The sequence below is a fragment of the Leuciscus leuciscus genome (genome assembly GCF_965113295.1).
Source record: "Leuciscus leuciscus genome assembly, chromosome: 17".
NCBI lineage: Eukaryota > Metazoa > Chordata > Actinopteri > Cypriniformes > Leuciscidae > Leuciscus > Leuciscus leuciscus.
The window spans coordinates 25,951,316-25,975,849 of NC_138741.1; the positions used below are offsets into that span (position 1 = coordinate 25,951,316).

At 37.7% G+C, this 24,534-nt stretch overlaps 2 protein-coding genes across 5 annotated transcripts in view; one reads left to right on the forward strand and one right to left on the reverse strand.

Annotated features, from left to right (window-relative positions):
• Positions 1 to 7,648, forward strand: part of smyd3 (SET and MYND domain containing 3) — a 194,680-nt gene extending 187,032 nt beyond the window's left edge. The window contains exons 11-12 of the mRNA XM_082142348.1: positions 5,875 to 5,983; positions 6,897 to 7,648. Of these exons, the coding sequence (XP_081998474.1) occupies positions 5,875 to 5,983; positions 6,897 to 6,998 (211 nt within the window). The 3' untranslated portion in view covers positions 6,999 to 7,648. The remainder of the gene's footprint in view (positions 1 to 5,874; positions 5,984 to 6,896) is intronic.
• A 2,775-nt stretch (positions 7,649 to 10,423) lies between these two features.
• Positions 10,424 to 24,534, reverse strand: part of kif26ba (kinesin family member 26Ba) — a 96,463-nt gene continuing 82,352 nt past the window's right edge. For 2 of the 4 annotated variants that reach the window (XM_082142268.1, XM_082142270.1), the window contains 8 exons: positions 23,919 to 24,181; positions 21,701 to 21,884; positions 20,170 to 20,329; positions 18,361 to 18,532; positions 14,837 to 18,254; positions 13,637 to 13,839; positions 13,396 to 13,546; positions 10,424 to 12,615 (listed from right to left, as the gene is read on the reverse strand). In XM_082142268.1, the coding sequence (XP_081998394.1) occupies positions 12,467 to 12,615; positions 13,396 to 13,546; positions 13,637 to 13,839; positions 14,837 to 18,254; positions 18,361 to 18,532; positions 20,170 to 20,329; positions 21,701 to 21,884; positions 23,919 to 24,181 (4,700 nt within the window). In that variant the 3' untranslated portion in view covers positions 10,424 to 12,466. The remainder of the gene's footprint in view (positions 12,616 to 13,395; positions 13,547 to 13,636; positions 13,840 to 14,836; positions 18,255 to 18,360; positions 18,533 to 20,169; positions 20,330 to 21,700; positions 21,885 to 23,918; positions 24,182 to 24,534) is intronic. The other 2 variants (XR_014199066.1, XM_082142269.1) reach the window with 2 other exon arrangements.

Sequence of the window (24,534 nt, forward strand, 5' to 3'; positions counted from 1 at the left end):
GAGTGTGTGTGTGTGTGTGTGAGTGTGACTCTCAGTGCTGGAAGGGCATCCGTCATAAAACCTGTGCCAAATCCAACGTGTGTGTGGATAATTCAGATAAAGCGGCCCCTGCAAATGAGCGGGACTAACGCTAGAATTTGTTTTGTTTTGTTTTGTTTTTAAGGTGAAATTTGTTGTTTCTGTGCCACTAGCTCCACCAAATGGAATTGCAGAATGTGACTGTTTTCAAACAGGTTTCCCGATCCCTCCTCCCCATCTGCCATTGGTCGCCAAATATATAGCCTTTGCCCCAAACTTACGGCATTGATTGAAGAACAAGAAGTGGTATATAGTCATTTTTAACACCATTCGCTGTCAGGAAAAAAAACGTAAAATAAACTTGTAAAAAAAAATCTTTTTTTTAAAAGAAATGTAAGAAATGATTTGCACTGAGCCCATTTATTTTTATGTAATGGTGTTTGCCCTAGTAAAATAAATAATCGCATAATATATTGTATTTTTACATTCCAGAAATTTTGAAAGTGGTTAATCCAATATTGCTCTTTCAGACTGAGCTGTACTGGACACATAGCCTATTAAATTTGGTCTTGGAATTTTTTTATAAAAATATCATTTAAAAATGTATAGTAAGGAAATCTCTGATGTTTGATTGTGTTGAGACATTGTTGAGATCTCTATAAAGGAGACATGTGTTTACATGGATTTTTTCGCAAGAAAACAAATCTAAGAAACTCAGTACATCAGCAGACATCTCCATTTGCTCTCCATTTAATCTCACTGCTGTTAAATAATTGAAATATTTAGCAGTTTAGGATAAGGTTCTATCCATTAACATTAATGCAATAGCTAACTCGAACAATAAAGAATGCTTTAACAGAAGTTTATTAATATCAGGTTTTAAAAAATAACATTGGTATTTTACTATAAGGTTTCATTATTAGTTTGTTAACAAGAACTAAAAATGAACAGTACTTCTGTGGCATTTTTTTTTTAGCTTAGTTAATGTTAATTTCATCATTTACCAATACATTATTAAAATCAAAAATGTATTTGTTAACATTAGTTAATGCACTATGAACTATGAACAAACAATGAACGACTGTATATTGATTAATATTAACAAAGATCAATGAATTCTGTAACAAGTGTATTGCTCATTGTTAGTTCATGTTCGTGAATACATTAACTAATGAGACCTTATTGTAAAGTGTTACATTAACATAAGATAATGTATCATCAATGAACATGAACATGAACAATAGTTTATTTATAAATTAATATTAAGAATGTTGTCCATTATTAATGCATTGGTTATCATGAAGCAAGCAACTAATATCGTGTTACCACTTGCCTTTATGAATATAAAAAAGGCTCAGTGAGTGATTAGACATTGATCAATTGATAATTTTGTTTTCATTCTTGCATAACCTCGCATCAGCACCACAAACAACCTTCACGTTGACTTGACTGCTGCTCAGAGAGAGTTATTCGAGATTGATGTCACATGACAAAAGCACTTTTAATGCATGGAGATGCAAGCTGCAGATTACGGTGCCAGGGCTTTGTTAATGTGCTGTCACTGTCTGCCGAGTAGATTAATGATAAAGGCTATTGTCTTTCCTGGGTGCGGTACTTCTTTACAGCTCCCAAACAAGTTGCCTTTTGCAGAGGAGATAGAAATCACAATTTAATATTCCTCCAAAGTGGTCCCGGCAGAGATGCAGCTCTTTGTTCTTGGTAATGATCCAGCGTGGAGATGAATAGAAAGGCTGAGCTAACACTAATGGGAGTGTTAACAGGTCGCTGTGGCGCTCGCCCCTCCTCTGGCTGTTGCTACAGCAACAAGAAGTGCCGTTCTTACACTGATGATGTTTTCTGTAGCGTGGCTGGTCAGGATAGACCAGTGATGGAGGACGGACTTCAACAGAAGTGCAGTGGTCAAGTTTGTCGAGCCGGTGTAGTTGTTCAAAGATATTGTTATTTGATTGTTGTTGATTTGTTTTCTCTTTGTGAAATGCGCATTTGACTGAATGTATCGATTACGTTTCATTTACTGGCAGGTTTCATTTAGGTTGTATAAAAGTGAGTGTATTTGGTATACAGTATGTCAACAGGCCCATCTATCATATTATTTATTATAGTCAAATAATGTTATTTAAGGGTAAATGTTTTTTTCAATTAAAATAACTTCTGTTCGTATATGAAAGACTCAACGAATAATGTGTGAGTCTGGTGTAATTTAGGGTAATAAGACATTTGGATTAATTTGATTCCTACTTCCTAAGAATTACAGTTTTTCTCAGTCGCTTTGGTGCATTTCTCACATCACTATTTACATTTGCACAACAGTTAATGCAGTTCTCAAAACAATTAGTACAAACTGCAAAACCTAGTTGATAACCTGCAAAAGCGTGTCACTTGCTCAAAATGGATAGCTCATTCCTCAAAAGCAAGTATTCATGTCAATGAAAGTGTCAGTGTCATCAAGATGAAAAGTCCTGACACCATTGTTTATGAACAAGATAGTCAAATGGCTTTGTCATGTTTTCATTATGACAGTTTACTCTGTAAATGTTTTCCAATGCAAAAAAGTCAGATCTTGGTGACACTACCTGAACATGCTTAAGACAGCACTATATACTATTTGCACAGCCATTTGAAAAATACAGTAAAGTTACACATTACTGTATTTAGTGAGGTAACTGAGTACAAGACACTGAATATGTATGTTTCACATTTTTACTGCATATGCTCTTTGCAATTCTAATTTGTTCACAGCATTGTGCGAAAGAAAAAATACACCCTTATTTACAACAGAGATAAACTCCCTTTGGGTAGAGCTGTGCACAACTGGAAACAATATTGCAGTACATATTGGAACTGAACATTGGTTGCAACTAATGCTTCACACACCCCTTCTCATCAGTGAAAGCTGAGATTCACCTGAGAGAAATTGTTCAATTTAGGAGACATTTTCAGGAAAAAAATATATAAAAATTTTTTATTTTTTTTTTGCTCGACAGATTTTGACAACTAGTTCAAAATTTTTGTATGTAATGACTCAAGCAATGAAATGAGGACTATTAGTTTTATATGGAATGACTATTCAGCATTCACAAGTATAGTTAATTTTGACTGACATGACATAAGCAAATGATAATGTTATAAAACAGCAGAGAGTTGTATGAAAGCAATTGATGCATGTCCAAAAGCATTTGCAATTTGTTGGAAGGAATGAGAAACTGCTACTATGATGTGCACAAATGACTAAATGTTGTGGAGGTTGAACTAACTGTTGTGCAAATGTATATAGTGATGTGAGAAATGCACCAAAGCGACTGAGAAAAACTGTAATGGTAATTTCAAAAAGAAGAATACAGAAAAATTTAAAATAACATTTTCAAATGGTTTAACACTTTATGTCTGTAATTTGGTATTTGCCAAGGGAAACATCAGTATTGCATACATATAGAGATGGATGGATGGATGGATGGATGGATGGATGGATGGATGGATGGATGGATGGATGGATGGATGGATGGATGGATGGATGGATGGATGGATGGATGGATGGATGGATGGATGGATAGATACAGTAGATAGATAGATAGATAGATAGATAGATAGATAGATAGATAGATAGATAGATAGATAGATAGATAGATAGATAGATAGATAGATAGATAGATAGATAGATCTGTTTTGGTTGAACATTTTGTTGTAGAACTTTCAGATCTGAAGCGTTGTATAAATATTTCTCTGAATTTAGTTTCACATCCATCAAATTCCTTCACGGGCCTTCAAGTGTTTGTCCTTGTAAAACTTGAATCCTCATTCTTTTATTGTAACGTTTAAAGGGTCTGATATTTCTAGACATTTTTACAATGAAACAAAATCACCAGGGTCTTTAAAACGAACCTGAGGAGCTTAGAGCATCAATCTCTGCTATTGGATGACCTTGACAGTGGCGGACACGTGACCCGCGCCAATAAAAACCTGCCGTACGTGATGAAGACTGTCATGAGGAATCCCAGCAGAGGGATACAGTACTTCACAATAAAAGTGTGTCCAGACATTGACTGAGCTTCTCTGAGAAAGAAAGACAAAGAAAAAAAAACTGAGAGTTTTGAAAAACTGTAAGCACTCTTCATCATTGCTTTTACTGCCAAAGATTTGACCTTTAAGTCAAAGTCAGTCAAGGCCATGAAGATGAATCTACACTGAGTTATGAGTCAGAACACAAATTACACAAAATCCAGTACCATGTGTGCTTGAAAATGAACATGAAATCATTTTTTGTTGAAATTTCTGAAAATACTTTGTGTTATTGAAGTAAAATGGGTCGCAAATGATGTTTCCATATGCCGTGTCCTGGGAAACACTCCAAATCCTCATATATTCTTGTCTTCCCCTGCACTGTCTTGCTAGAAGAGGGCTTTGTGACTTTATGTCCTGGTTTTAGAGCGGCAGACAATCAGCCTCTCTCTGATTCGCCCATCTCAGCACAGAGGATCACCCATAAGCCTGGCCTACTGCCCCTCGGCTCAGTGCGGATGAATGGGAAATGTGGAATAAAGGCTTTTCTTTCTTGCGCTGCCGACAGGGAACATCACCCTCACCATCCTGGAATATGCTGATGTCAGCATGTTTCCTGCCAGGATCATCGCTATTAATCTCATGAGCTCAAACACAATATATAAAAAATGTTGATTTTTTTTCTTCTTTTTTTTTTTTTCTGAGACAGATGGAATATAAGAGGGGATCAGATCTTTTTTTTTTTTTTTACATCAGTCAGCTGGTGTATTTACAAAGGAAACATTATTATTTTTGCTTGCAGATGCTGATTTAAAGTACATTTCTTTACAGTTTCCCTGGTGTGACCAGTGGTTTACTATTACGTTTACCATGATGGAATATAATATATTGGTGACCATATTGATAATTATATAATAAAGTTTCTAATTATTGGCATCTCTCTGATTAAGCCAGTATTAGAAGCAGATCATATCAGAACTTGTTTATATTAATATCAGAACTTATTTTAATAATTAAATAAATTATTTCTTTTTTTTTTCACTGCAGGCTTTAAAGGTACTGAACAATTATTAATCTTTTCTAAGATTAAAATGTTCTGTGCTTATTTTTTCCTGCATGTGAAATTCTAGATTTTCACTAGTAAAAAAAAAAAAAAACTGCAAAACAGTACTGATTAATAATATCAGTAGTCGTTGGTTAAAATATTTTATATTTAAATTAATTTTTTATTAATTATTAAATTAATAAATGAAATTAGTATTTTATATTTTAAATGTATATTTTTTGGGCATGCAATTGTTATTTAAGGCAGTGTTATTTTAATACCATTTATAGTATTTATTAATATTTTGAATTAGCTTTTATTTTTATATTAAGTTTTAGTAATTTTGTTAGTTTCTTATACATATTTCTATTTAGCTTTAATTATTTTTTATGTTGGGTTTAGCTTTAGTAATTGTATTACTTCAATTAATTAAAGTTTTTTTAAATGTAAGTTTTTCATCTAATATTTATATTTTATTTTATTTCAGCTCTATTTCAATTAACAAGCAATTTCTGTACTGTTTTTTTAGCATAAACTTTAAATCTTTGTAAGATAATATTCTAGTGTAGTCGAACTTCCAGGACTGAGATTGCACTACAATTTTGGTATCTTGCAATTTGAGTGTATATATCTCTTGGTGGAAGGTCATGATACTCTCTTTCTAGAGTTTGAACCTACATCTGGTCAGTAGCCAAGATCTTTAAACACTAAACCACAAAATGGCCAATTGAAAGCTCACATTGTTGCCAATTATTTTGCCAATGCTAGAAATGATGTTCTGTTTCGTCCCCCAGATTGTACTTCTCCGACCCTCATCCGTCGCGAGCGGTGGAGCTGCTGCGTGTGGGGAAGCTGCAGCACTACCTGGCCCGACTGAAGGAGGCTCACGGGAGCTTCACACAGGTCTGTTATCAGATGATCTTTGGCCCAATAACACACTCCAGAGAGATCAGGACTGTAATGAGACCCTGCACTCGAGCTCACAGTTGTCAGATTGTTGTCTAAACGGTGGTATGGATGTCTCCGCACTGACTTTACCGTCTGTCTGCTGATGTTCATTAGATTTTCTGTTTCAAAGCTCAGTCAGAGACGGCCAGACTATATGCTTATGGAACAATAAGGACAAAAAAAGTTTTATTTTGAAACTTAGAGATTGTTGGCAAAAGAATAATAGCCCTTATTGGTTTTATCAAATGGCTGACAGAAATTTTAAAAGGCATCAATAAAGTTTTGTTATTAATAATATAATATGAATGAATAAACTGTGTGTGTGTGTGCGTGCGTGTATATATATATATATATATATATATATATATAGACAGACAGATGGACAGACGGACGGACGGATGATGGATGGATTGATGATGGATGGATTGATGATGGATGTATATAGACAGTATATATAGTATATAGTATATATGTATATATATATATATATATATATATAGACAGACGGACGGACGACAGACAGACAGACAGACAGACAGACAGACAGACAGGATAGATAGATAGATAGATAGATAGATAGATAGATAGATAGATAGATAGATAGATAGATAGATAGATAGATAGATAGATAGATAGATAGATAGATAGATAGATAGATAGATAGATAGATAGATAGATAGATAGATAGATAGATAGATAGATAGATAGATAATGGATGGATGGATGGATGGATGGATAGACAGAAAGACAGACAGATAGCTTTGGACTCTCACAGTTCCCGTTTCAATCCTGTAAATGACTTTTCTTCCTTCACATGACAATGGTTTAACTCGACCGTCTCTCTTCCTCTCGCCCCCTCTCTCCTCAGGCCTATGACATCATGAAGGTGACCCACGGGACAGAGCATGTCCTGACTGATGAGGTGAGGAGAAAACTGAGCGAGTGCCAGGCCGAGCTGGGTGAAGTCTAGACTGAACCCCTGCGTCATCATATGGAGACTGACTCTGACACGCTGGCTGTCAATCAACCCGCCGCTGTATTAGCTCTCAAATGGATTGTTTCAGGATGCTTGCGTCTGCCACCTGCTTTTGTGCCCCTGTGTATCAAACAGCTGGCTCACAATTCCTTCTACTCCGCTTGCCAAAGGGAAAAAAGCAACATTACAGCCATGCTTTTTCATTCCATTCCCATATTTTTTTATATTTTTGCAATAAGAGTGGCTCCACCGGAGTGGTTTACTTTTAACACGTAATCCAAAGTATAGTCTACTACCCTCCATATTTTCAATAGGAAGTCCTACTTCTAGGTATTTTGATACAAAATGAATGGTTGCAACAGGAAAAATATTGCTAAATCTAAATAATAAACTTAAAGAAAGTGTCAGCTTTCAGATGTGCTGATAGATGGGTAAATGTGCAGTATATGCATCTATTGCAAAATCTGAACAATTTGGGTCACTCCATTTTTGATTTGTACAGTAGCTGCATATTTTAAGTTTCTCAAAGAGATAAGGTTGATATAATATTAGTATCTAAATGCATCTGATTGAGTATTCAGTGAATTGTCACATTAATATGTTTCATGTTGTTCTGGTCACTTTTTAAAATAAATTTTTTTAAATAAGTGTTATTTTAGTATTATTTATATACTATTATAGTATTTTTGTTTTTTATTAGCTTTTATTTTCACATTTTGAATTTTTAATCTTAGTTTAAGTTTTAATAATTTTGTTATGTGCTTTTGTCATTTTAATTAGGTTGTTTTTAGTGTTTTTAGTTTTTATTTAAAATAAAAGTTTGTATTTACATAATATATGTGTGTGTACTGTGTATAATTATTTTGTATATATAAATACACACATATGCATAATTTGTATTATCTATAAATATAATGTTATATATAAATAACACATTTTTCTTAAATATATACATGCATGTGTGTATTTAAACATACAAAATAATTATACACAATACACACACATATATAACACAAACTTTTATTTTGGATGCAATTAATCATTGCCCAGCACTAGTTCTATTTATTTTTATTTCAACTTTTACTTGCCCAGGCAACATTTCTGATTTTCTAATTATCTTTTAAGGGTTTTTCATCTAATATTTAATATATATCGGCTTCTTTTCAGTTACCGGCAATGATATTGAGTATTTTTAGGTTTAGTTAACAGCACTGATTGAAATATGACATTTCAGACTGCCATTTTAAGATCTATGTGCCGGGCTACGTTCACAATGCTGATCAACTGTTATGAAAAGCAAAACCTTTTCAGGAATAACTGTTGTGCTTCAAGAACCGCTCTGAACAACACACACACACACACACACACACACACACACACACACACACACACACACACATTTGTGCTTCAGTTTCTCATCATTAACTTCAATCTTCAGAGTCACTCTGACCAAACAGTCCCATTCGCTCAGATTTCATAAACATATTTCAGCAGCTGCTTTGTGTTTTTAAGCTCATCTTTTACCATCTGGAATGTGTTATTACAGTTCAATCCTTGATTTGTAATGTGGGTCATTCCTACTATTCAGTAAATGTCCATGTCCCCATCATATGACTTTATATATTGTATAAAATATGAAATCAGTCATATTAGTTTTCACAATCATCACAGTTAAGGGATAATTTGAATAATTTCAGGTTTGAACAGATGTTTCCATTTATATGCTAACAAGAAAAAATGGCATTTTATAAAAATATAAAATAATATAAGAAAATAAGACATTTTCCAGGTGTTTCACTAATCAAAAAGATTCAAAGAAAATATTTTCTTAAGTGTTTTGAAAGTATACAAAGTATGCCTGCGCTGCGCCACTTCAAGTCGAACACAACTATTTAAACAACTGGTTTCACTAATGACATCGTCCTATGGAAGTGATGTCATTTTGGTGGTAAAACACCATTGATAAAACACAATTAAGTTTGTGTCTGAGCTTGACCAGAGCTTATTACTAAAAATCTATATAGGCCTATGTCTAGTGCAGAGTTGAGCTCCAACTTGTCTCAACACACCAGCCTGGAAGTTTCTAGTATGTATTAATAACAGTCTGGGTCAGCACGGGTGACACTTTTGCTTGTCAGTAGCCTGTTTTTCCGGACATTTTTTCAGCACGTTATTTTTGCTAAATCTCTCTAACCCTCATGAGTGTCTGGATACAGATAGATGGGGATTACACGTTCTCATACCACCATCCTCGCTTCTCATAACTCTGTCAACTAAAGCAAACAGCTTTTGGAGGTGCACTTCTCTGAGATGGAGATAACATCTTTCTGTTGGATAGAATGGGGCTTAAGAGGAAATAGAGGAAGTTGGTATAGAGCGGCGAGTTGTCAGCAGTCCTATCTCTAACTCACACGCTGAGTCCTTTGTTGAGGCAATGACATCATTTCTCACAAAATGTGAACAAGTCCAACCATGAACCTTCTGAGTCCGATTTCACCAAAAATCTTGCATACTTTTACTTAAATAAAGTAAGGTTTTACAATCACTACATATACTGTAGTGGCCAACAGTGATGTCTGGCCTGGGAAAATTGACATCACCCATTATTAAAAAAAAAATTAATATTGCATGTGCTTGGAGTCATAGCGCAATAAACCATGCCAAATTGTGCAGACATAATTTGTATGCGTTTTTCCTGTGAACTTTTTAGTTACAGTTTACTACAGTAGCTGTAGTTTGCCATTTTTGGTCAAATAATTAGGTAATGTGCTTAAGTTTTGTTCTTCCCTTATATATGTTTATTTGAACTTGTAGGGTCATTAGAATTTTACTTAAAGTCCCCCTGTAGTCAATAATTGTATCCCTTAAAACTCATCTTTGATCACCAGTATTACATATTTAAACGTTTTTTCCTTGAAAAAAAAAAATCACGCCCTAAAATAGCTTGAATGTAACCTCATTATGTATACGAGGTTCTGTGAATATGCAAATTATTACATACACACAGGAGAGTATCACAGGTAATATATCAGAATAGAAATATCTATTTCTATTCTGGTAATAGAGGTAATAGGTACAGGTTATAGAAATCAGTTTACTTTTATTATTACAATATGGTCTTTCACATTAAACATCAGGATCACTGATAAGATGTGTTATTTTCTGTATTAGTCCTGTCAGGTGTAGGGTGAATTACCATACACTTATAAAGCTCATAAACTCTCCTGTGTTTCTCTGAGGTCTGATATGATTTTCTATCAAACTGCATCTCTGGATGATGCCTGTTCATTAAAGCTGATAAAGATCCATCTTGTCTGCAAGCGTCGAGGATCAGGCATATCTGTTTGAAGAGGTGTCTAAAATGAAACTGCGTATATTGAATTAAAATAATAACTGAATAAAAACAGACAGACTAAAGGTTGCTTTCATTCCTTTTTATAAGCAATTCCATCAAAAAGCAGAAGTTTCATGCTGCAGATTGCACCTGTACAAAAACCTGGTGAAAAAAACCTTTATAGTAGCTGAGAAAACAACTAAGAGAAGATTAAACTGTGTAGAATAAAGCAGAAAAAGAATGCAGATTCCAAAACGTCCTTTATTTACATCAGTCTGTATGTCGATCAAACTCTCACTCAAGCTCTGTTTTTCCCCATAGCATAAGAAATCATGCCGACTGTCGCAGTGTTCACATCAAGCAATATGTTGACAACTTTTAACTTCTTCAATCATACATCTCTCAGTCTTTTTTGTTTTTCCTTTCTATTCACATGACCTACTGAAAGGAGGCGAGATCTTAGTTTCGCAACCGTGTTCTTGAACATTAAAGCGCATTAAAGACGATATTCGTTTAACATTGTACTGCATATCACACAATGTATCAGTTGAACAATCCACAGATGCCGAAGGATGTGACGGGTTGTAATGAAACATTTCATGAATAAACGTGGAAATGACGTGTTCTCTCATCTCCCATGATTTGGCGATAGGTGTTTTAAAAAAACAACAACTATATAATATATAAAGAAGAAACAAAAGTGAAATATAGTATATTTTATATATATGGCATGAATTTAGCAACTGTACAAGTTTAATGCATAGTGCTTTTGCAGGCTAAATAAATTATAGAATATAAGCATCTCTGTCATACAGGCCTCCTGAGGTAAAAAATAAATAATATCCTTCATTCATTACATTGCCAAAAGCACAAAAGGGCAGCAGGAATGTCGCTCCCCTTTGCTTTGGCAGGGGGTCAGGGAAGAGGAGTGAAGCGGGAATGGAAAAGCGTATGAAGTCTTTAGTTAGTACCAGAAACAGGCTATGTACTCATCTATAAACGTTTAGAGCTGAAACTGTCTCAAGCACCATATATATACTGTATATATATAAACAGATTTATACTGTACCAAAGTGTCAGCAGACAATGAGACCACATAGAGAGAAGGCCAATGACCAGACATATGCACCAATCTGATCTGGAATGCAATACAACAGACTAAATTCAATGAGTTGTATTTGATGAAAAACATAATTTAGGGAAGTTTTTCGTTTGCAGAAGCCAATTAAAAATGTCCAAGAAGTTGGCATGCAGCAAAAAGCCTTTATTTTAGTTACCAATATTAAAGATCCTTGTTGGTCCTGCCAGACTGAGGATTCTTCTCGCCTCTCAACCGTGACACGCTGAAGTTGCCCAGCCCCGAGGCGTCACATTGCTGAAAATGCCAACATAACCGCAGGGGACATGAAAAATCAATGAGCCAATGCCAGAATCATTCTTCTAGAAATCGTGCTGTGCTATTTCATTGAATATGAAACACTCTATGTGGTCTCAGTGTGTCCAAGAATACAAAAAATAATATAAAACACACATAACAGTTCATGTTGAATGTGACTAGTGTCTGACAATACAAATACCGAGACAGAATCAAAGAGATTAAACACATAATTTAACAAGCAGTGTTTTCTTTTTCTTTTTCTCTTTACTTTTTCAACTTTTTTTTTTGTTTGTATGCATGTTTTTTTGTTTTTTTTGGCTAGCACCATCTGTACACAAATATGGATTTTTTTTTTTCATAGATTTCCAAGATATTGAAGTGTTCACAAGGCACTTGTCGTCCTTTTTGTTCTGTTTTTCATTCATCTTCTTTAACGACTTGTTCTTTTATCCACATATGGTAATATAATTTGTTTGTTCACAGCAAGCGAGCAAGCCATTTTCGCAAACATTCCAAAGTTCCAAAGTGCTCATCCAGCTTTGTGGGACAAAGGTTTTTTCTTTCTTTTCGTCAACTCTCCAAGTCCAGCGTTTTCTGTTCCCCACCAAAATCCATTTTAGAAAAATATTAAGCCTTTATATTTTCCCATTAATTTCAGCCATCATTGTTGTGATGAACTTTGTAACTTGCTCACATACACACTGCTGAGCCTTTTCCACTTCCAATTGTCCTTAATACTTGGCAAATCTTTTACCGTCGCCGGCAGGTGATGTCAAAGCACGTGATCATCATCAGATGAGCTTTGCAGAAGTTGACCCGGTTCTCCAGTCGTTCCGTGACAAACTCCAGAGCTTCCAAGTACTCCAGAGAGTCCACTTCAAATGTCTGCTGAAGGTCAACTGCAAAAGTGAAGGAAAAGGATGTTAACTGACAGATGTTAACTGACAACCACACAGTATTTTTGTCATAATCAACATTTTACAATGCCTGCAGGTTGCACAACTATGTATTGAAATATTCATACTAGGGGGTTGAACGACCTGTGGCTGACGACATCATTAATGAACAAATGTGCATTCACCCGATCAATTTTGAGCATCCAGATGGTATAATCAAACATATCTTGTGGAGCGCTCTCGGAGTATGCATTTATTTGTCATTTACATTTATATAGCGCTTAAAGCACTTTACATAGGGGGAATTTCCTCAACCACCACCTGCAATGTGCAGCATCCACCTGGATGATGCAACAGCAGCCATATTGCACCAGAACGCCCACCACACAGACCACAGGGTGAGCACCTCCTAGTGGCCTCACTAACACCTCCACCAGCAGCAACCTAGTTTTCCCAGGAGGTCTCCCATCCAGGTACTAACCAGGCTCAGCCCTGCTTAGCTTCAGTGGGCAACCAGCCTTGGGCTACAGGGTGATATGGCTGCTGGCAAATGTTGAAAACAGCGTAAAAGTGGACTTCGAAGATTTTTTTTATCCTGTTGCGCCCTCTATAGGCCATGATCATTGACTAGTCGATGTCAAGCTTAAAGCGTCATGACAGAGCATTAAAGTCGACAAGTCTATGCAACCCCTAATTCAAACAGTATATAGCTATCATTTCTTGGACTAGAAACAGTTCAATAAAGTACCATTGACTGTAACCCAAAGTGTGCAAATCACTTACATTCAGTGGTCCATTTCTCTGGCTCCAGCATCAGATATTGTTTGGTTTGCTCCAGTTCTTTCTTCAGCCAATCGTACTTGGCCCGCACCTCTGAGATTCTCTGTTGCCGATGCTCCAAGATCTTCAGTTTGGCACTAAAGTATATTACTTCCTGGGGACACAACAACAATAAGTGAGACATCTATACCATGTAAAAAAAAAAGAACTGCTGTTAAAACACCCTGCTGCTCACTCTTCTTACCTTATTGCCTACGGTTCGCCTCCTCTGTAAACGTTCAACATCATCAATCTCATAAACCTTAATCTCAAAAGGTTCAGCTAAAACCCTCTGTGTGGGCCGGAGGGGACCATCCACCCAGCGTACCCCTGGACTGATGACTGGCTTTCTCACGGGAGAGGAGGTGTCCAAGGTGAGGTTAGGGATTAGACGGCGTCTCTGGGACCCTGGATATGAAACAATGTCATGTTATGACCACCATGTAAACACAATGGTTAAATTACAATTAAGTTGCTTTGTAAGTAAGCCAGACAAAAAAAGTGTAAAAGTGTCACAGTGCTGAGCCAAAGTTTAACCTACAGTACACGGAGCAGCACTGCTACAAATTCAGAGCAGCCGTGTAATGAAAAATACCACTGAGATAATGACAGGACAGTATCTTATCTGACCAGTCTGGGAGAACGAAGTCTACACTGAGGAATTTGCCAGAAGTGGTTCCCCTATTTGCATAGAAATTGACAGTTCCAGGTCTACTGATATGCTATCTGATTTGGAACCAATGAACAAGGTAATATTAATGTGTTTCAGCTTGTCAGTTGGTCTGAAAACAGCACAGAAAAGGTCAAACTTTCAGTCTTCCCTCATTTCAGAGAGAGAGAGTGCTCTGAGTTCAGGAGAACGTTAAGAATGGCAGTTGTGCTTTTATATCCTTCACCTTGCAAAGCCTTTTACAATACTGATTTTCTTTGCAGGTTCCAGCTTTTGTGTCTGTTGTTCCATAGCCAGGATTTAAATTTTCAGTGTTCCCAGAACTTCCCACCATGCAAATGTTTGGGTGCAGAGAAATAGGGTAAAATTCTTTGCCTGAGGAAACGGGAAAGGAGGTGTGTATTCAGGAATTTAGGCAGCACTAAATATTCAACGACCACCTACAGCTAAGTTTGGCAACTGCTATCATAGCAGATCATCCAAGCATATTCGAGGGAGTAAATCTGTTTAAATAGTTATGTTACTTCCAACTATAATCTGGAATGAGCCCTACAAGCTTTGTAGTACAATAATTTTTGTTGAGCACAGTTCATTAATAATGCTGTTAATAGATCTTTTTTTTGTTGAAATATAGAAAGATGAATGCCATGATGAGCCATCAAATCATTTTTTATGTTGATATTCAGGATTTTAAGTATAAAGAAGCATAATTTCAATCATATTATATTTGCTTACCTGTATTACTTCTTTTCTTCGAATTCTTTAGGCTCCTGCGACTGCTGACAGAACCGCTGTTTTCACTCATCGAGTCCTGAGCAGATGATGTGCTTCCTGTGGCCTCACTGTCTCGTATCATACTCTCATAGCCACTGCTGCCACCACTGTGGTAAAACAAGGCAGTCTTTCCCATGGCGGGAGGAAGCTCTCCGCTTAGCACGCTGCTGTTGTCACTGGCGTGCCCACTACTGCAACGGTGAGGCCTTCTTGGGGCAGTGATCTTACTGTAAGGTGAGGGTAAAGTATGGACCACTGGCCTTTCCTCTCCTTGGACTGCTGCTCCTCTCTCTTCGGTGTCTGAAGCTCCTCGTCCTTGGGTAGTGCGAGAGCTGGCGCTACCTTGTAGAAGCTCAGAGATTCGTCCATTCACTGCTCTTAAAGGTAGCTTAGATACAAGCCCTGTCCCCCTGTTGCGACTTAGAGACTGAGTTGACCATGAACTTTGGTTCTGGTTCTTTCCGTTGGGGGGCAAACTTGAGCTCCGGTTTACTGACTGTGGGAGGGACTTGGTGGAGAAACTTAGGATCTTAGTGCTAGAGGTTGATAAGCTTCGAGCTTTGGGGCTTGCCATAAGGAGTTTGCTTACTGCAGAGATTTTGGATTGACCTGCTTTGGGTGACTGCAGTACATTGTTGTTGCCATTTGGTCCGTTGGTGGGTGATGAGAGCAAACCACGGGTGATGCTCCTACCTGTCCTTGGCATTGTACTGTCTTTTGTGACTCCTCCTTTAGAGCCCAGAGAGGTCAAACTCTCAGCTCTCTCCAAGGAATGACAGTCATAATGTGCAACATGGGACCTCCCTAAGGAATTGGTTCTGTTTGCTAACTGCTCAAGTTTAGCACTGAAAAGTCTGCTGCTCTCTACATTTGGTCCTTTATGTTTACCACCCAAGTCTTCAGGTGTGCCGCTAAGGAAAGATAGATGCTGGTGTGGGGTCTGAGCATTTCCTGGATTATGCTGTGGGCTTGCTCGATTCCTCTGGTCAAGGCTAGACTTCCTTACAGGTGGCAATGGCGGGATTCCTTTCTGACGAGCAAAGATGCCTTGCCTTCCGATGGAACTTCTTCTTTCGAGTGTGGCTCTTGGACTGCAGGGAGTAGAGGTAGTAACCCCAAGGCTTTTATACTCTCCACTCATGTACCGGTATGTAGGGTCTTCAAGATCATCTTGCTTATTTAAGCGATGCCATGCACGAGGGAGACTACCTGTCCTGAGGATGTCTGCAGAGTACACTTGAGTTATGCTTTCGGGTGCATTGAAAACCATCTCGCAGCCATCCACCACCCGGTTCATGGAATCAGGGGAACATGCTGCTTCATTACTTGAGCTATGCTTGTCGAATTGACATTTCCTTTTCACTGATTCAGAGGTTCTCTTCTCTGATTTGACATCACTGACCATGTTCAAAGGCTTGGTCTCTTCATTACCCTCTCTTTTCATCCATGGGTCATCAAAATTTATCTCACTTGAGATTGGAACAGGTGGGGATTTGAGATCATTAACTGGAAGCGTTTTGGTAAGTAAGTCCTGCACAACTATTGGCTTAACAGCAGCACATGGGTGAGTTGTTATATTGGTCTTAAAAGGAACATAGACACCTAAGGTTGAGGACAGTTTGTCTAGTTTGTGTTTAGTAGTTGTGTTTTTGTCATTCACTTCAGTTGTATTGGAATCACTCTCTTTTTCTGAGTTGCTTTGGCCATTTGACTCAGGGAGACCTTCAATGTCGCCTTCTTCTTGAATTTCCAAAAGCCTGTCTTCAGCTAGTGCCTCACCTTGTCCAAAGCATTGCTGAGCAACAAAGCTATGACATGACTGGTCGCCATCACTGCCAGTACTCATTTCACTCAGCCATGAGCTGATTGAGGATCGACGACTAGCCTGGACGTCCCCTTCTATCCTGCTGAGAGGCAGGAATTTATTAATGTTGACTTGTGAGATAGTGGCGGTGGTAGTGCAGGGAGCAGTGGCATAATGTTCTAGGTCTTCACTTATGCTGCTAATGATACTAACAGGCCTTGATCCAGATGCCATGGCCTGCAACGAACAGTCACTGTTAAAGCTGATAATACTGGTTGGTCTGCCATTTTCCATCATCCCACTAATTGTTAGCTTTTCTACTAGGGTGAACACCAGCTCATCCTCTCCATTGGGTTCCAAAGGATGCTCCAGCATAACTGTGGCTGTGGTGTCCTTCACATCTTTCTTATTGTCCAAAGGCAGCTGGGGAACATCGTCACACAGTGTCTCAGCTGATCCAAGGCTATTGGTGGATGAAGATCTCTTTAGGACCTGTGGGCTCATCCCCACTGGAGAGGTTCTAGACTCTGGATTAAGCAAAGACTCTGTAGATGATTTTCTATAGTCTAAATTAAGATTTTGTGAGGAGTGAGGAGGTGTACCAGGCATAACTCCTTTCTGGGTGTACACTTTGCAGCGTTGAGAGGGAGAGGATGGTGGTTTGTACTCTGAGGTTTTAGTAAGACTGGCAATTCCCAATCGAGGGGAGCCCATAGGACGAGGCTTACTCTCACTGCTGCTTCCACCACTGATGGATTCTCTGCTGTCATGCAAACTGGAGCTCTTGGCTCTCTGAAGAGGGGTTAGTTGCCCAATACCACTGCTACCAGTCACACTTCTGCTGCTGGAGAGTCCACAACTGCCTGTTGAACACTGTGTCAGGCTTTCAATTATTGACTGAGCGATCTCTGCTTCTTCAACCACCTCACGGATCTCCGCCAGTTGCTGGTCAGATATCCTCTTTGGAGAACTGGATTGATTACACCCTTTAACGACTTGACCATGGCCAGACTCAAATTTGGCAGCTCTGTTGTCAGGGACTTCTTCAAAAGGGAATTTTGTAACCTCTTCTCTTCCATCAATGCATTCCAGCCTCTCTTGTAGCTCCGCAAAAGTGTTACACTTAAGACAGTCCTTCTCCTTTTTACCCGACTCGGCACCTTCCTCTGGCAAAGGTGGAAGTGCCTGAGGATGAATAGTCTGCAAGGGTTGGACAGACTGTGAGGCCTGAGCTAGTGGGTCTACAACTTGTTGAGATGGTTGTGATGTCAAAGGAGCCTGGCCAAGATCTGCTTTATTTTTATGCAGGGATGGAATGATAGGAACAAACTCTGGAGGACCTTCATTGTCTGTTAGCTCTTTGTCCGAAAGAGCTGAGCCATTTGGCCCCACGTAGATAACTGTGTCACATGACTGCTCACTGCTGGAATAGTCTTCAGGGTCACTGGAGAGGTGTAGCAGAGGCATCTCTGAATCAACAACATTTCTAGAATGGATGGTCCTCAGCTGTGTTGGGCGACGCATTCTTCCTTCCTCACATGAGCTCTCACCACCAGAGGAACTGGATGTGTATTGCTACAAAAGAAAACATTTTACTGCATTTTAAACAATTAAACAAAATACAATGGTGAATCTATTTAAGCTAAAAGAAAATTCAATAAAATAAAGGACAGGGTCATACCACGCTTACTTTAGCCTTCTTCTTCTTCAGCCTAAGAACACGGGAGGCAATTTGAAGGGTGGAAAGTGTCTCTGAGAAGTTGTTGGGTGACGAGGAAATGTGGGCAATCATGGTGGTGCGACAATTCATGTTTCCCAGGGACTCTCGTAATAGCATGGTTAGCTTACTATCTCTGTAAACAAAAATGGCATTAGTTTATTTGTGCAGAATGCCAATTGTGTAACCTGATGAATAACAGTGAAGATGCATAAACTGTAAGATGAGTTAACCCTTTTGAGAACAAAATGTATTTGTAAAATGGTAGAGCATTCAAAACCAAGGCTTTTTAACAACTTTATACTGAATACCTGCACCACGTTTAACAATTAGTCTAATCTTCTAAAATTATCCTTATTAATAATAACAATGGATAGAACCTTTTTGGTGATTTTGATTTGCTGAAGTGTCCTTGATTCAATTTAGAGAGAGAGAGAGAAAGAGAGACTTGGATTGGCATTTCCTGTTCTGTCTGCCTTCCCTATGGCAACCATTAGAGGTGACATATAAAACTGCTTTTCAAGGATGAGTCAGCTAGCATTACGATATGCACATGCAAGTTCAGTTCTCAGAAATCAATGACCTATACAATAATTTGAAGAAAAATATTGTCACGGACTACAGCAACAGAGTGTACAGTAATGTGATTACAGTGACACTGTGCTAATTTGTTTGATGTTGGATGATTTGCTTAAATATGGTTAGTGAAGTGTGTAGTCAATCTTGAGTGGTTATTAAGACAGTGAACACATGGCTGAGCTATTAATGATAAAAAATATTAAATTATTTCACTAAGCATAAATTATACAAGCATAATTTACTAACCATGACGTAGCAAAAATGCATTTATCAGAGATATGCCATCAAGATAACATTCACCGCTTGGAAAAATATGTAATTCAAAACAATATTCTAGATTTGACATTAAGGTTAAAACAGCCAATTACAAAGATCATAGGCAGTTAATATACTATTTAGCTCTTATTAAATCACTATCTAAAATTAGTGACTTTATATTCATTTATGATACACGCATATTAATTCAATTTATCTTGTGCAAATTTTGCATTCCTCCCAAAAGGCTGTAAACCCTAATTATATCTGGGCTCTCCAGAGCAGATGCGTTGCCAGCCTTAAACCCCATGATGCTTTGCAATGTAAATTTGCCATGATTAAATTAGGGAGCCATAGCATAAAATGCAAACGTGCCTTGAGGGAGCTAAATGGAAGAGCTGCAAATTTTTAGGAAACAAAGCTGCTGGAAAATGCATGGCACCTTCTAAAAGTTGTCTGTTTAACTGAAATTAACATGCTGCTTAAAAGAAACAAAACAACAGTTGCAGAGAAATGGTCTGTGTTAAGAATGTTCGATGAATCCCAGTGAATGTGAAACTACATCTGTCTCTATGGCTGCTTGGCACAAGCTAATTCACTTAGCTATTATCCCTGAGGAACGATAAAGGTTACATTCTCTCTGCAGATTCAACGTAGCATTATAATCCACTAATAACTGCTCACATCAAAGCCTGGAAAATGTCAGTTTGTATATATTATTCATATGAGGTGTCTTCATGAAGAATTAACGGCATGCAGCAGAGATATTAAGACTAAACATGTTGCATCTTTAATGAGTCGAGCGACTGCCGAATGACTTCACCCATCACAGTACAATCGTAATCTTGTTGTTGAGGTTACAACATACAGTATCCATCTGAAAAGTTTAACTCAATGTGTTTTTGTTGAGATCATATAATGTGAGATAAAAAGTCTCACTTGTAAGGGATGTGCTTGCTGCCATTGACCAAGGCCAATATGACGTTCCCCAGGGCCGAAAGAGAGAGGCAGAGTCCCGTAGTGCTGTCACGGGTCTTGCTCAAAACCTTCACACAGCTGCCCAGGTCGATGAGATGCAGTCGGCTCCTGCCTCCCGACACTAAGCAAAAGAGCCACACGGTCAGATTGCCTGAACAGGAAAACTCTGACAGGAGTTTCTAACATGTTCTTCATTCATCAATCTCTTAACTCTCATATGATATATTTAATAACATTCTACTTTATGCCTAGGCCAATGGTTCAGACACCATAGTGACAATTTTAAGCGACTCAATTGAAGTAATTGATGTGTTACACAACCATAACCAAGATTGATTTTTAAAATAAATTAATCAAATTGATCAAAGGTGACATTAAAAACATTTAAGATGCTGTTCTTTTGAACTTTCTATTCATCACATTTTGTAAAAAAATATTAGGCAGCACAACTGTTTTCAACATTGATAATAATAAGAAATGTTTCTTGAGCAGAAAATCAGCATATTAGAATGATTTCTGAAGGATCATGTGACACTGAAGACTGGAGTTCTTGCCATCACAGGGATAAATTACATTTTAAAATACATTAAAATAGAATAGATTTTAAATGAATAATATTATTTTAAAGTAATAATATTTCACAATATTACATTTTTAAAACATTTATATAGCTACTTAGTTAAAGAAAATATCAAGCTTGCAAAGAAACTGGAAAAGCAATAGAATGTAAAGAAACTTTAAATATAAAGGACAGTATAAACTGTCAAAAACCTCATGATGACCATCTAATTCCATTATGAAGTGTTATTGGAACCTATTAGGTTAATGAAGGATTATTAGGATAAAATTGAGGATAATGACTCTATCAAATGGCAACATTATATCTCTATGTGTTTCTATTATGTAAGTTAACCTTCATCATGGAAACATCTAGAGTGGATTTCATGACTTTGCTTACATTAGCTTCATTATACACAGTTAATTCAACTTACCCAAATACCCTAAAAGCCCAAGCTAACACATCTGGTTTTACTTTCTGTTCACTCTTGGAAGGAGGCAGGACTCACTTGTGCCAAACAGATTTTTTTTTGTGATAAGAGAAATTAGCATGTTCTCCAGAAATAGCAAGCTTTAGCATGACAGCTTTTAGATCAGATCCTACATCTCACATTAACAATGGCACTTTTTTCCTGTTATCACACCCCTCTCTAAGATTATCAGCAACAGACTATTTATAAACCATGCTGGCAACATTTGGAAGTATAATGAGAAAGTTTGAAATCAACCGTGGAATAGAGCAGATTACTGCTGATAAGTCTAGCACAGCCGATCAGCAACTTATTTTGTGTTTTAGATGCTGTTGTTATCCATCATAACAGTATCTTACCAACCTTAACCAAAAATAACCAACATTTGGTCACAGACCAAAAACCAGTTGAGAACCCCTGTTGAGTCTCTACTGAAACTATATCCAGCTTATAATGATACTCACTTCCACCCTTGCCGGTCTTTTCCATTCGATACTGATAGATGTGTAGGGTGAAGAGCATGTGAGAGTTACGGTGCTCCTCTTCATCATAGTCTGGCTTACTGCTGTAGCGCGAAGCAATGGCAGCGTCCAAGAAGAAAGCGGCCTTCTCAGCCGTAGGGGCGCGCAGCTCACTCTGATTCTGTAACTGTGTAAAAAGTTTTGGTTGAGAAACAGTTCTGACGTTGAACATTATTATCAGCATCAGTAGCTAAGTTGGTCGGTTTGGCCGATAATTGCCAGAAGCGACATTTATTTTTACTTTATTTGTGAAAAATGCCATAATAGGATTACAGAATCAAGAAGCTGCTATCTAAACTATATAAATCTCTCTATTTTAAGATATTGGCTCTTTATCAAGTTCAAACTATTTTTAGATAGTGATTCATTTTCCAGTTAATTTAGTAAATATGTAAAATAATTATACATTTATACATTCCAGCATTTGTTGAATAGTGTGTATCACCATATATACAGGGTTTGGACAATGAAACTAAAACACCTGGTTTAATAATTTATTAGTATGGTGCAAGGCCTCCTTTTGCAGCCAAACAGCATCAGTTCATCTTGGGAATGACAGATTGAAGTTCTTCACAGTAGCCAGAGGGATTTTGAGCCATTCCTCTTCCAGAACAGCGGTCAGGTCACTGTGATGCTGGTGGAGGAAAACAATTTCTGACTCGGTCCTCCAAAACACCTCAAAGTGCCTCAAAAATATTTAGATCTGGTGACTGTGCAGGCCATGGGAGATGTTAAACTTCACTGTCATGTTCATCAAACCATTCTGTCACAAGTCTTGCTGTGTGTATTGGTGCATTATCATGCTGATGCACGGCACCCCCTTCAGGGTACAATGTTTGAACCATTAGGTTCACAAGGTCCTTCAGAATGGTTTGGTAAGCACAGTAGGGAATGTCATGATATTGCAGCCCAAACCATCACTGATCCTGTGCTTCACTCTGTGCAGCAACAGTCCGGATGTTAAACCTCTTAGTGCTTCTCCACACTGTAACTCTCACGGATGTGGGAAAGACAGTGACGGTGGACTCATCAGAGAACAATACATGCTTCACATTGTCTACAGCCCACAGTTACTCCTGTTGGATGTGGTTCGTCCCCTAAGTAGAGGTATGCAGACATTGCCCTGACTCATGATACAGCACAAAGACTTTCTGTCCTGGTCATTGATGAACCAGCGAGATGTGCAACCAACAGTTTGTCTTCTTTTGAACTCTGATATGTCTCCCATTTTAGTTGTGTGGATTGCACTATTTAATGTACAGCATGTGCTATTGCTCTGCTAATTCAACTGTCACACTCTGCTCTTACTGATGGAATGTATAATCAGTGAAACCTCCAACAATATATTGGCCAATGTTTCAGTTTCATTGTCCAACCCCTGTATGTGTATAGGCTCTATATCAGCCAACCTGCTCTTGAAGAAAACAATCTGTTAACCTCTATTAACAGTACTAGAGAAAATAAAAGAAAGTATTGAGATACTGTCAGTTCAGTTAAGTCTTAATGTCAAAAAAAAAAAAAAAAAAGGTTTGTTATTGGGCAAAAAAAGTATTTTCATGTCAGCACTGCCTTGGTTATCACGTCTGAAGCGTGCTCTGTGTGATAAGGCTGACTGTCATAAGAACAGGAGAAGTGAGGGCATTACAATCCATTGCTGTGAGGTATCAGTCCAAGATGAGATTAGTGCAGATGTCTGAGGATTACAGAGACAGGGGTTGTCTCTGCTCGACTAATCCTCTCTTTAAAATGTTAACTTTAAAATGAAAATAAAACCTGAAACAAAATAAAAAATAATAAAAAAATGAAAAAGCTAATTCAAAATATGTATGAATACTATAATAGTATCTGAATAATACTAAAATAACTCTGGCCCCAAAACCACACATTGGTTGAGACAAAGTTGCTTTTTTCATAGTGCCACAGTGTTTACATTTTTAGGGAAATCATATTAAAATGGAATAGAAATTTTAACACTGTAAAAAATTACACACTTCACCTTTCATTTGACTTATGTTATTTAATTTATCATAATGAATTTTGAATAAAATTGACATACATTTTCCACAGTATTTTAGCATCAATCAGTGATTATATTAACAATCCCTTACATGAACAATATACTGTATAATTAAAGAAATGTGAACAACATTAATGCGTTTACCTGCATCCCGCAGATGGGGTCCTCGCAGAGGTAGACTCCTGGAGACTGGCCGTCCTGCAGACTGCCTGTCGCCACCTCTGACAACAGATCTTTCAGGTTCTCGTCTTTTCCCCAGACCTCCACAGCCGACACTCGTACGGAGAAACGCGCACCCGTCTTTTCCTTGCACTCGTTGATCAATTTAAATAGCCAGGAGATGGCACACGGGATAATCCCGAAACTCTGCATGGAATCATCCTTGCCAATCATAGTGTAGGATTTGCCTGCAACAAGACCAAGAACCAAGTTGACGATCGATTGCTTTGAATACATTCACATTCCTTGCATTATGAATGATTGGCAAGCGTAGAGTGGAACGTTACAGTAGAAATAGGTCAGGTGTTAAAGCCATGGTGTCTGTTTGGCCTCAAGAGCATTACACCAATATGTGTGGTCTATTTCACACTTTCTAATGTGATATTTAGCTTCCAGACCAGCACTCTGGCATAAACCACAGTGACAGATGTCACATACACGCTACTCCAACACATTCCAATACAATTAAAAATCCATTACAGCTGGAAAATTTACAACATTAATGTAATCGTGCTTATAAATATAGTCTGAAAATGTACCA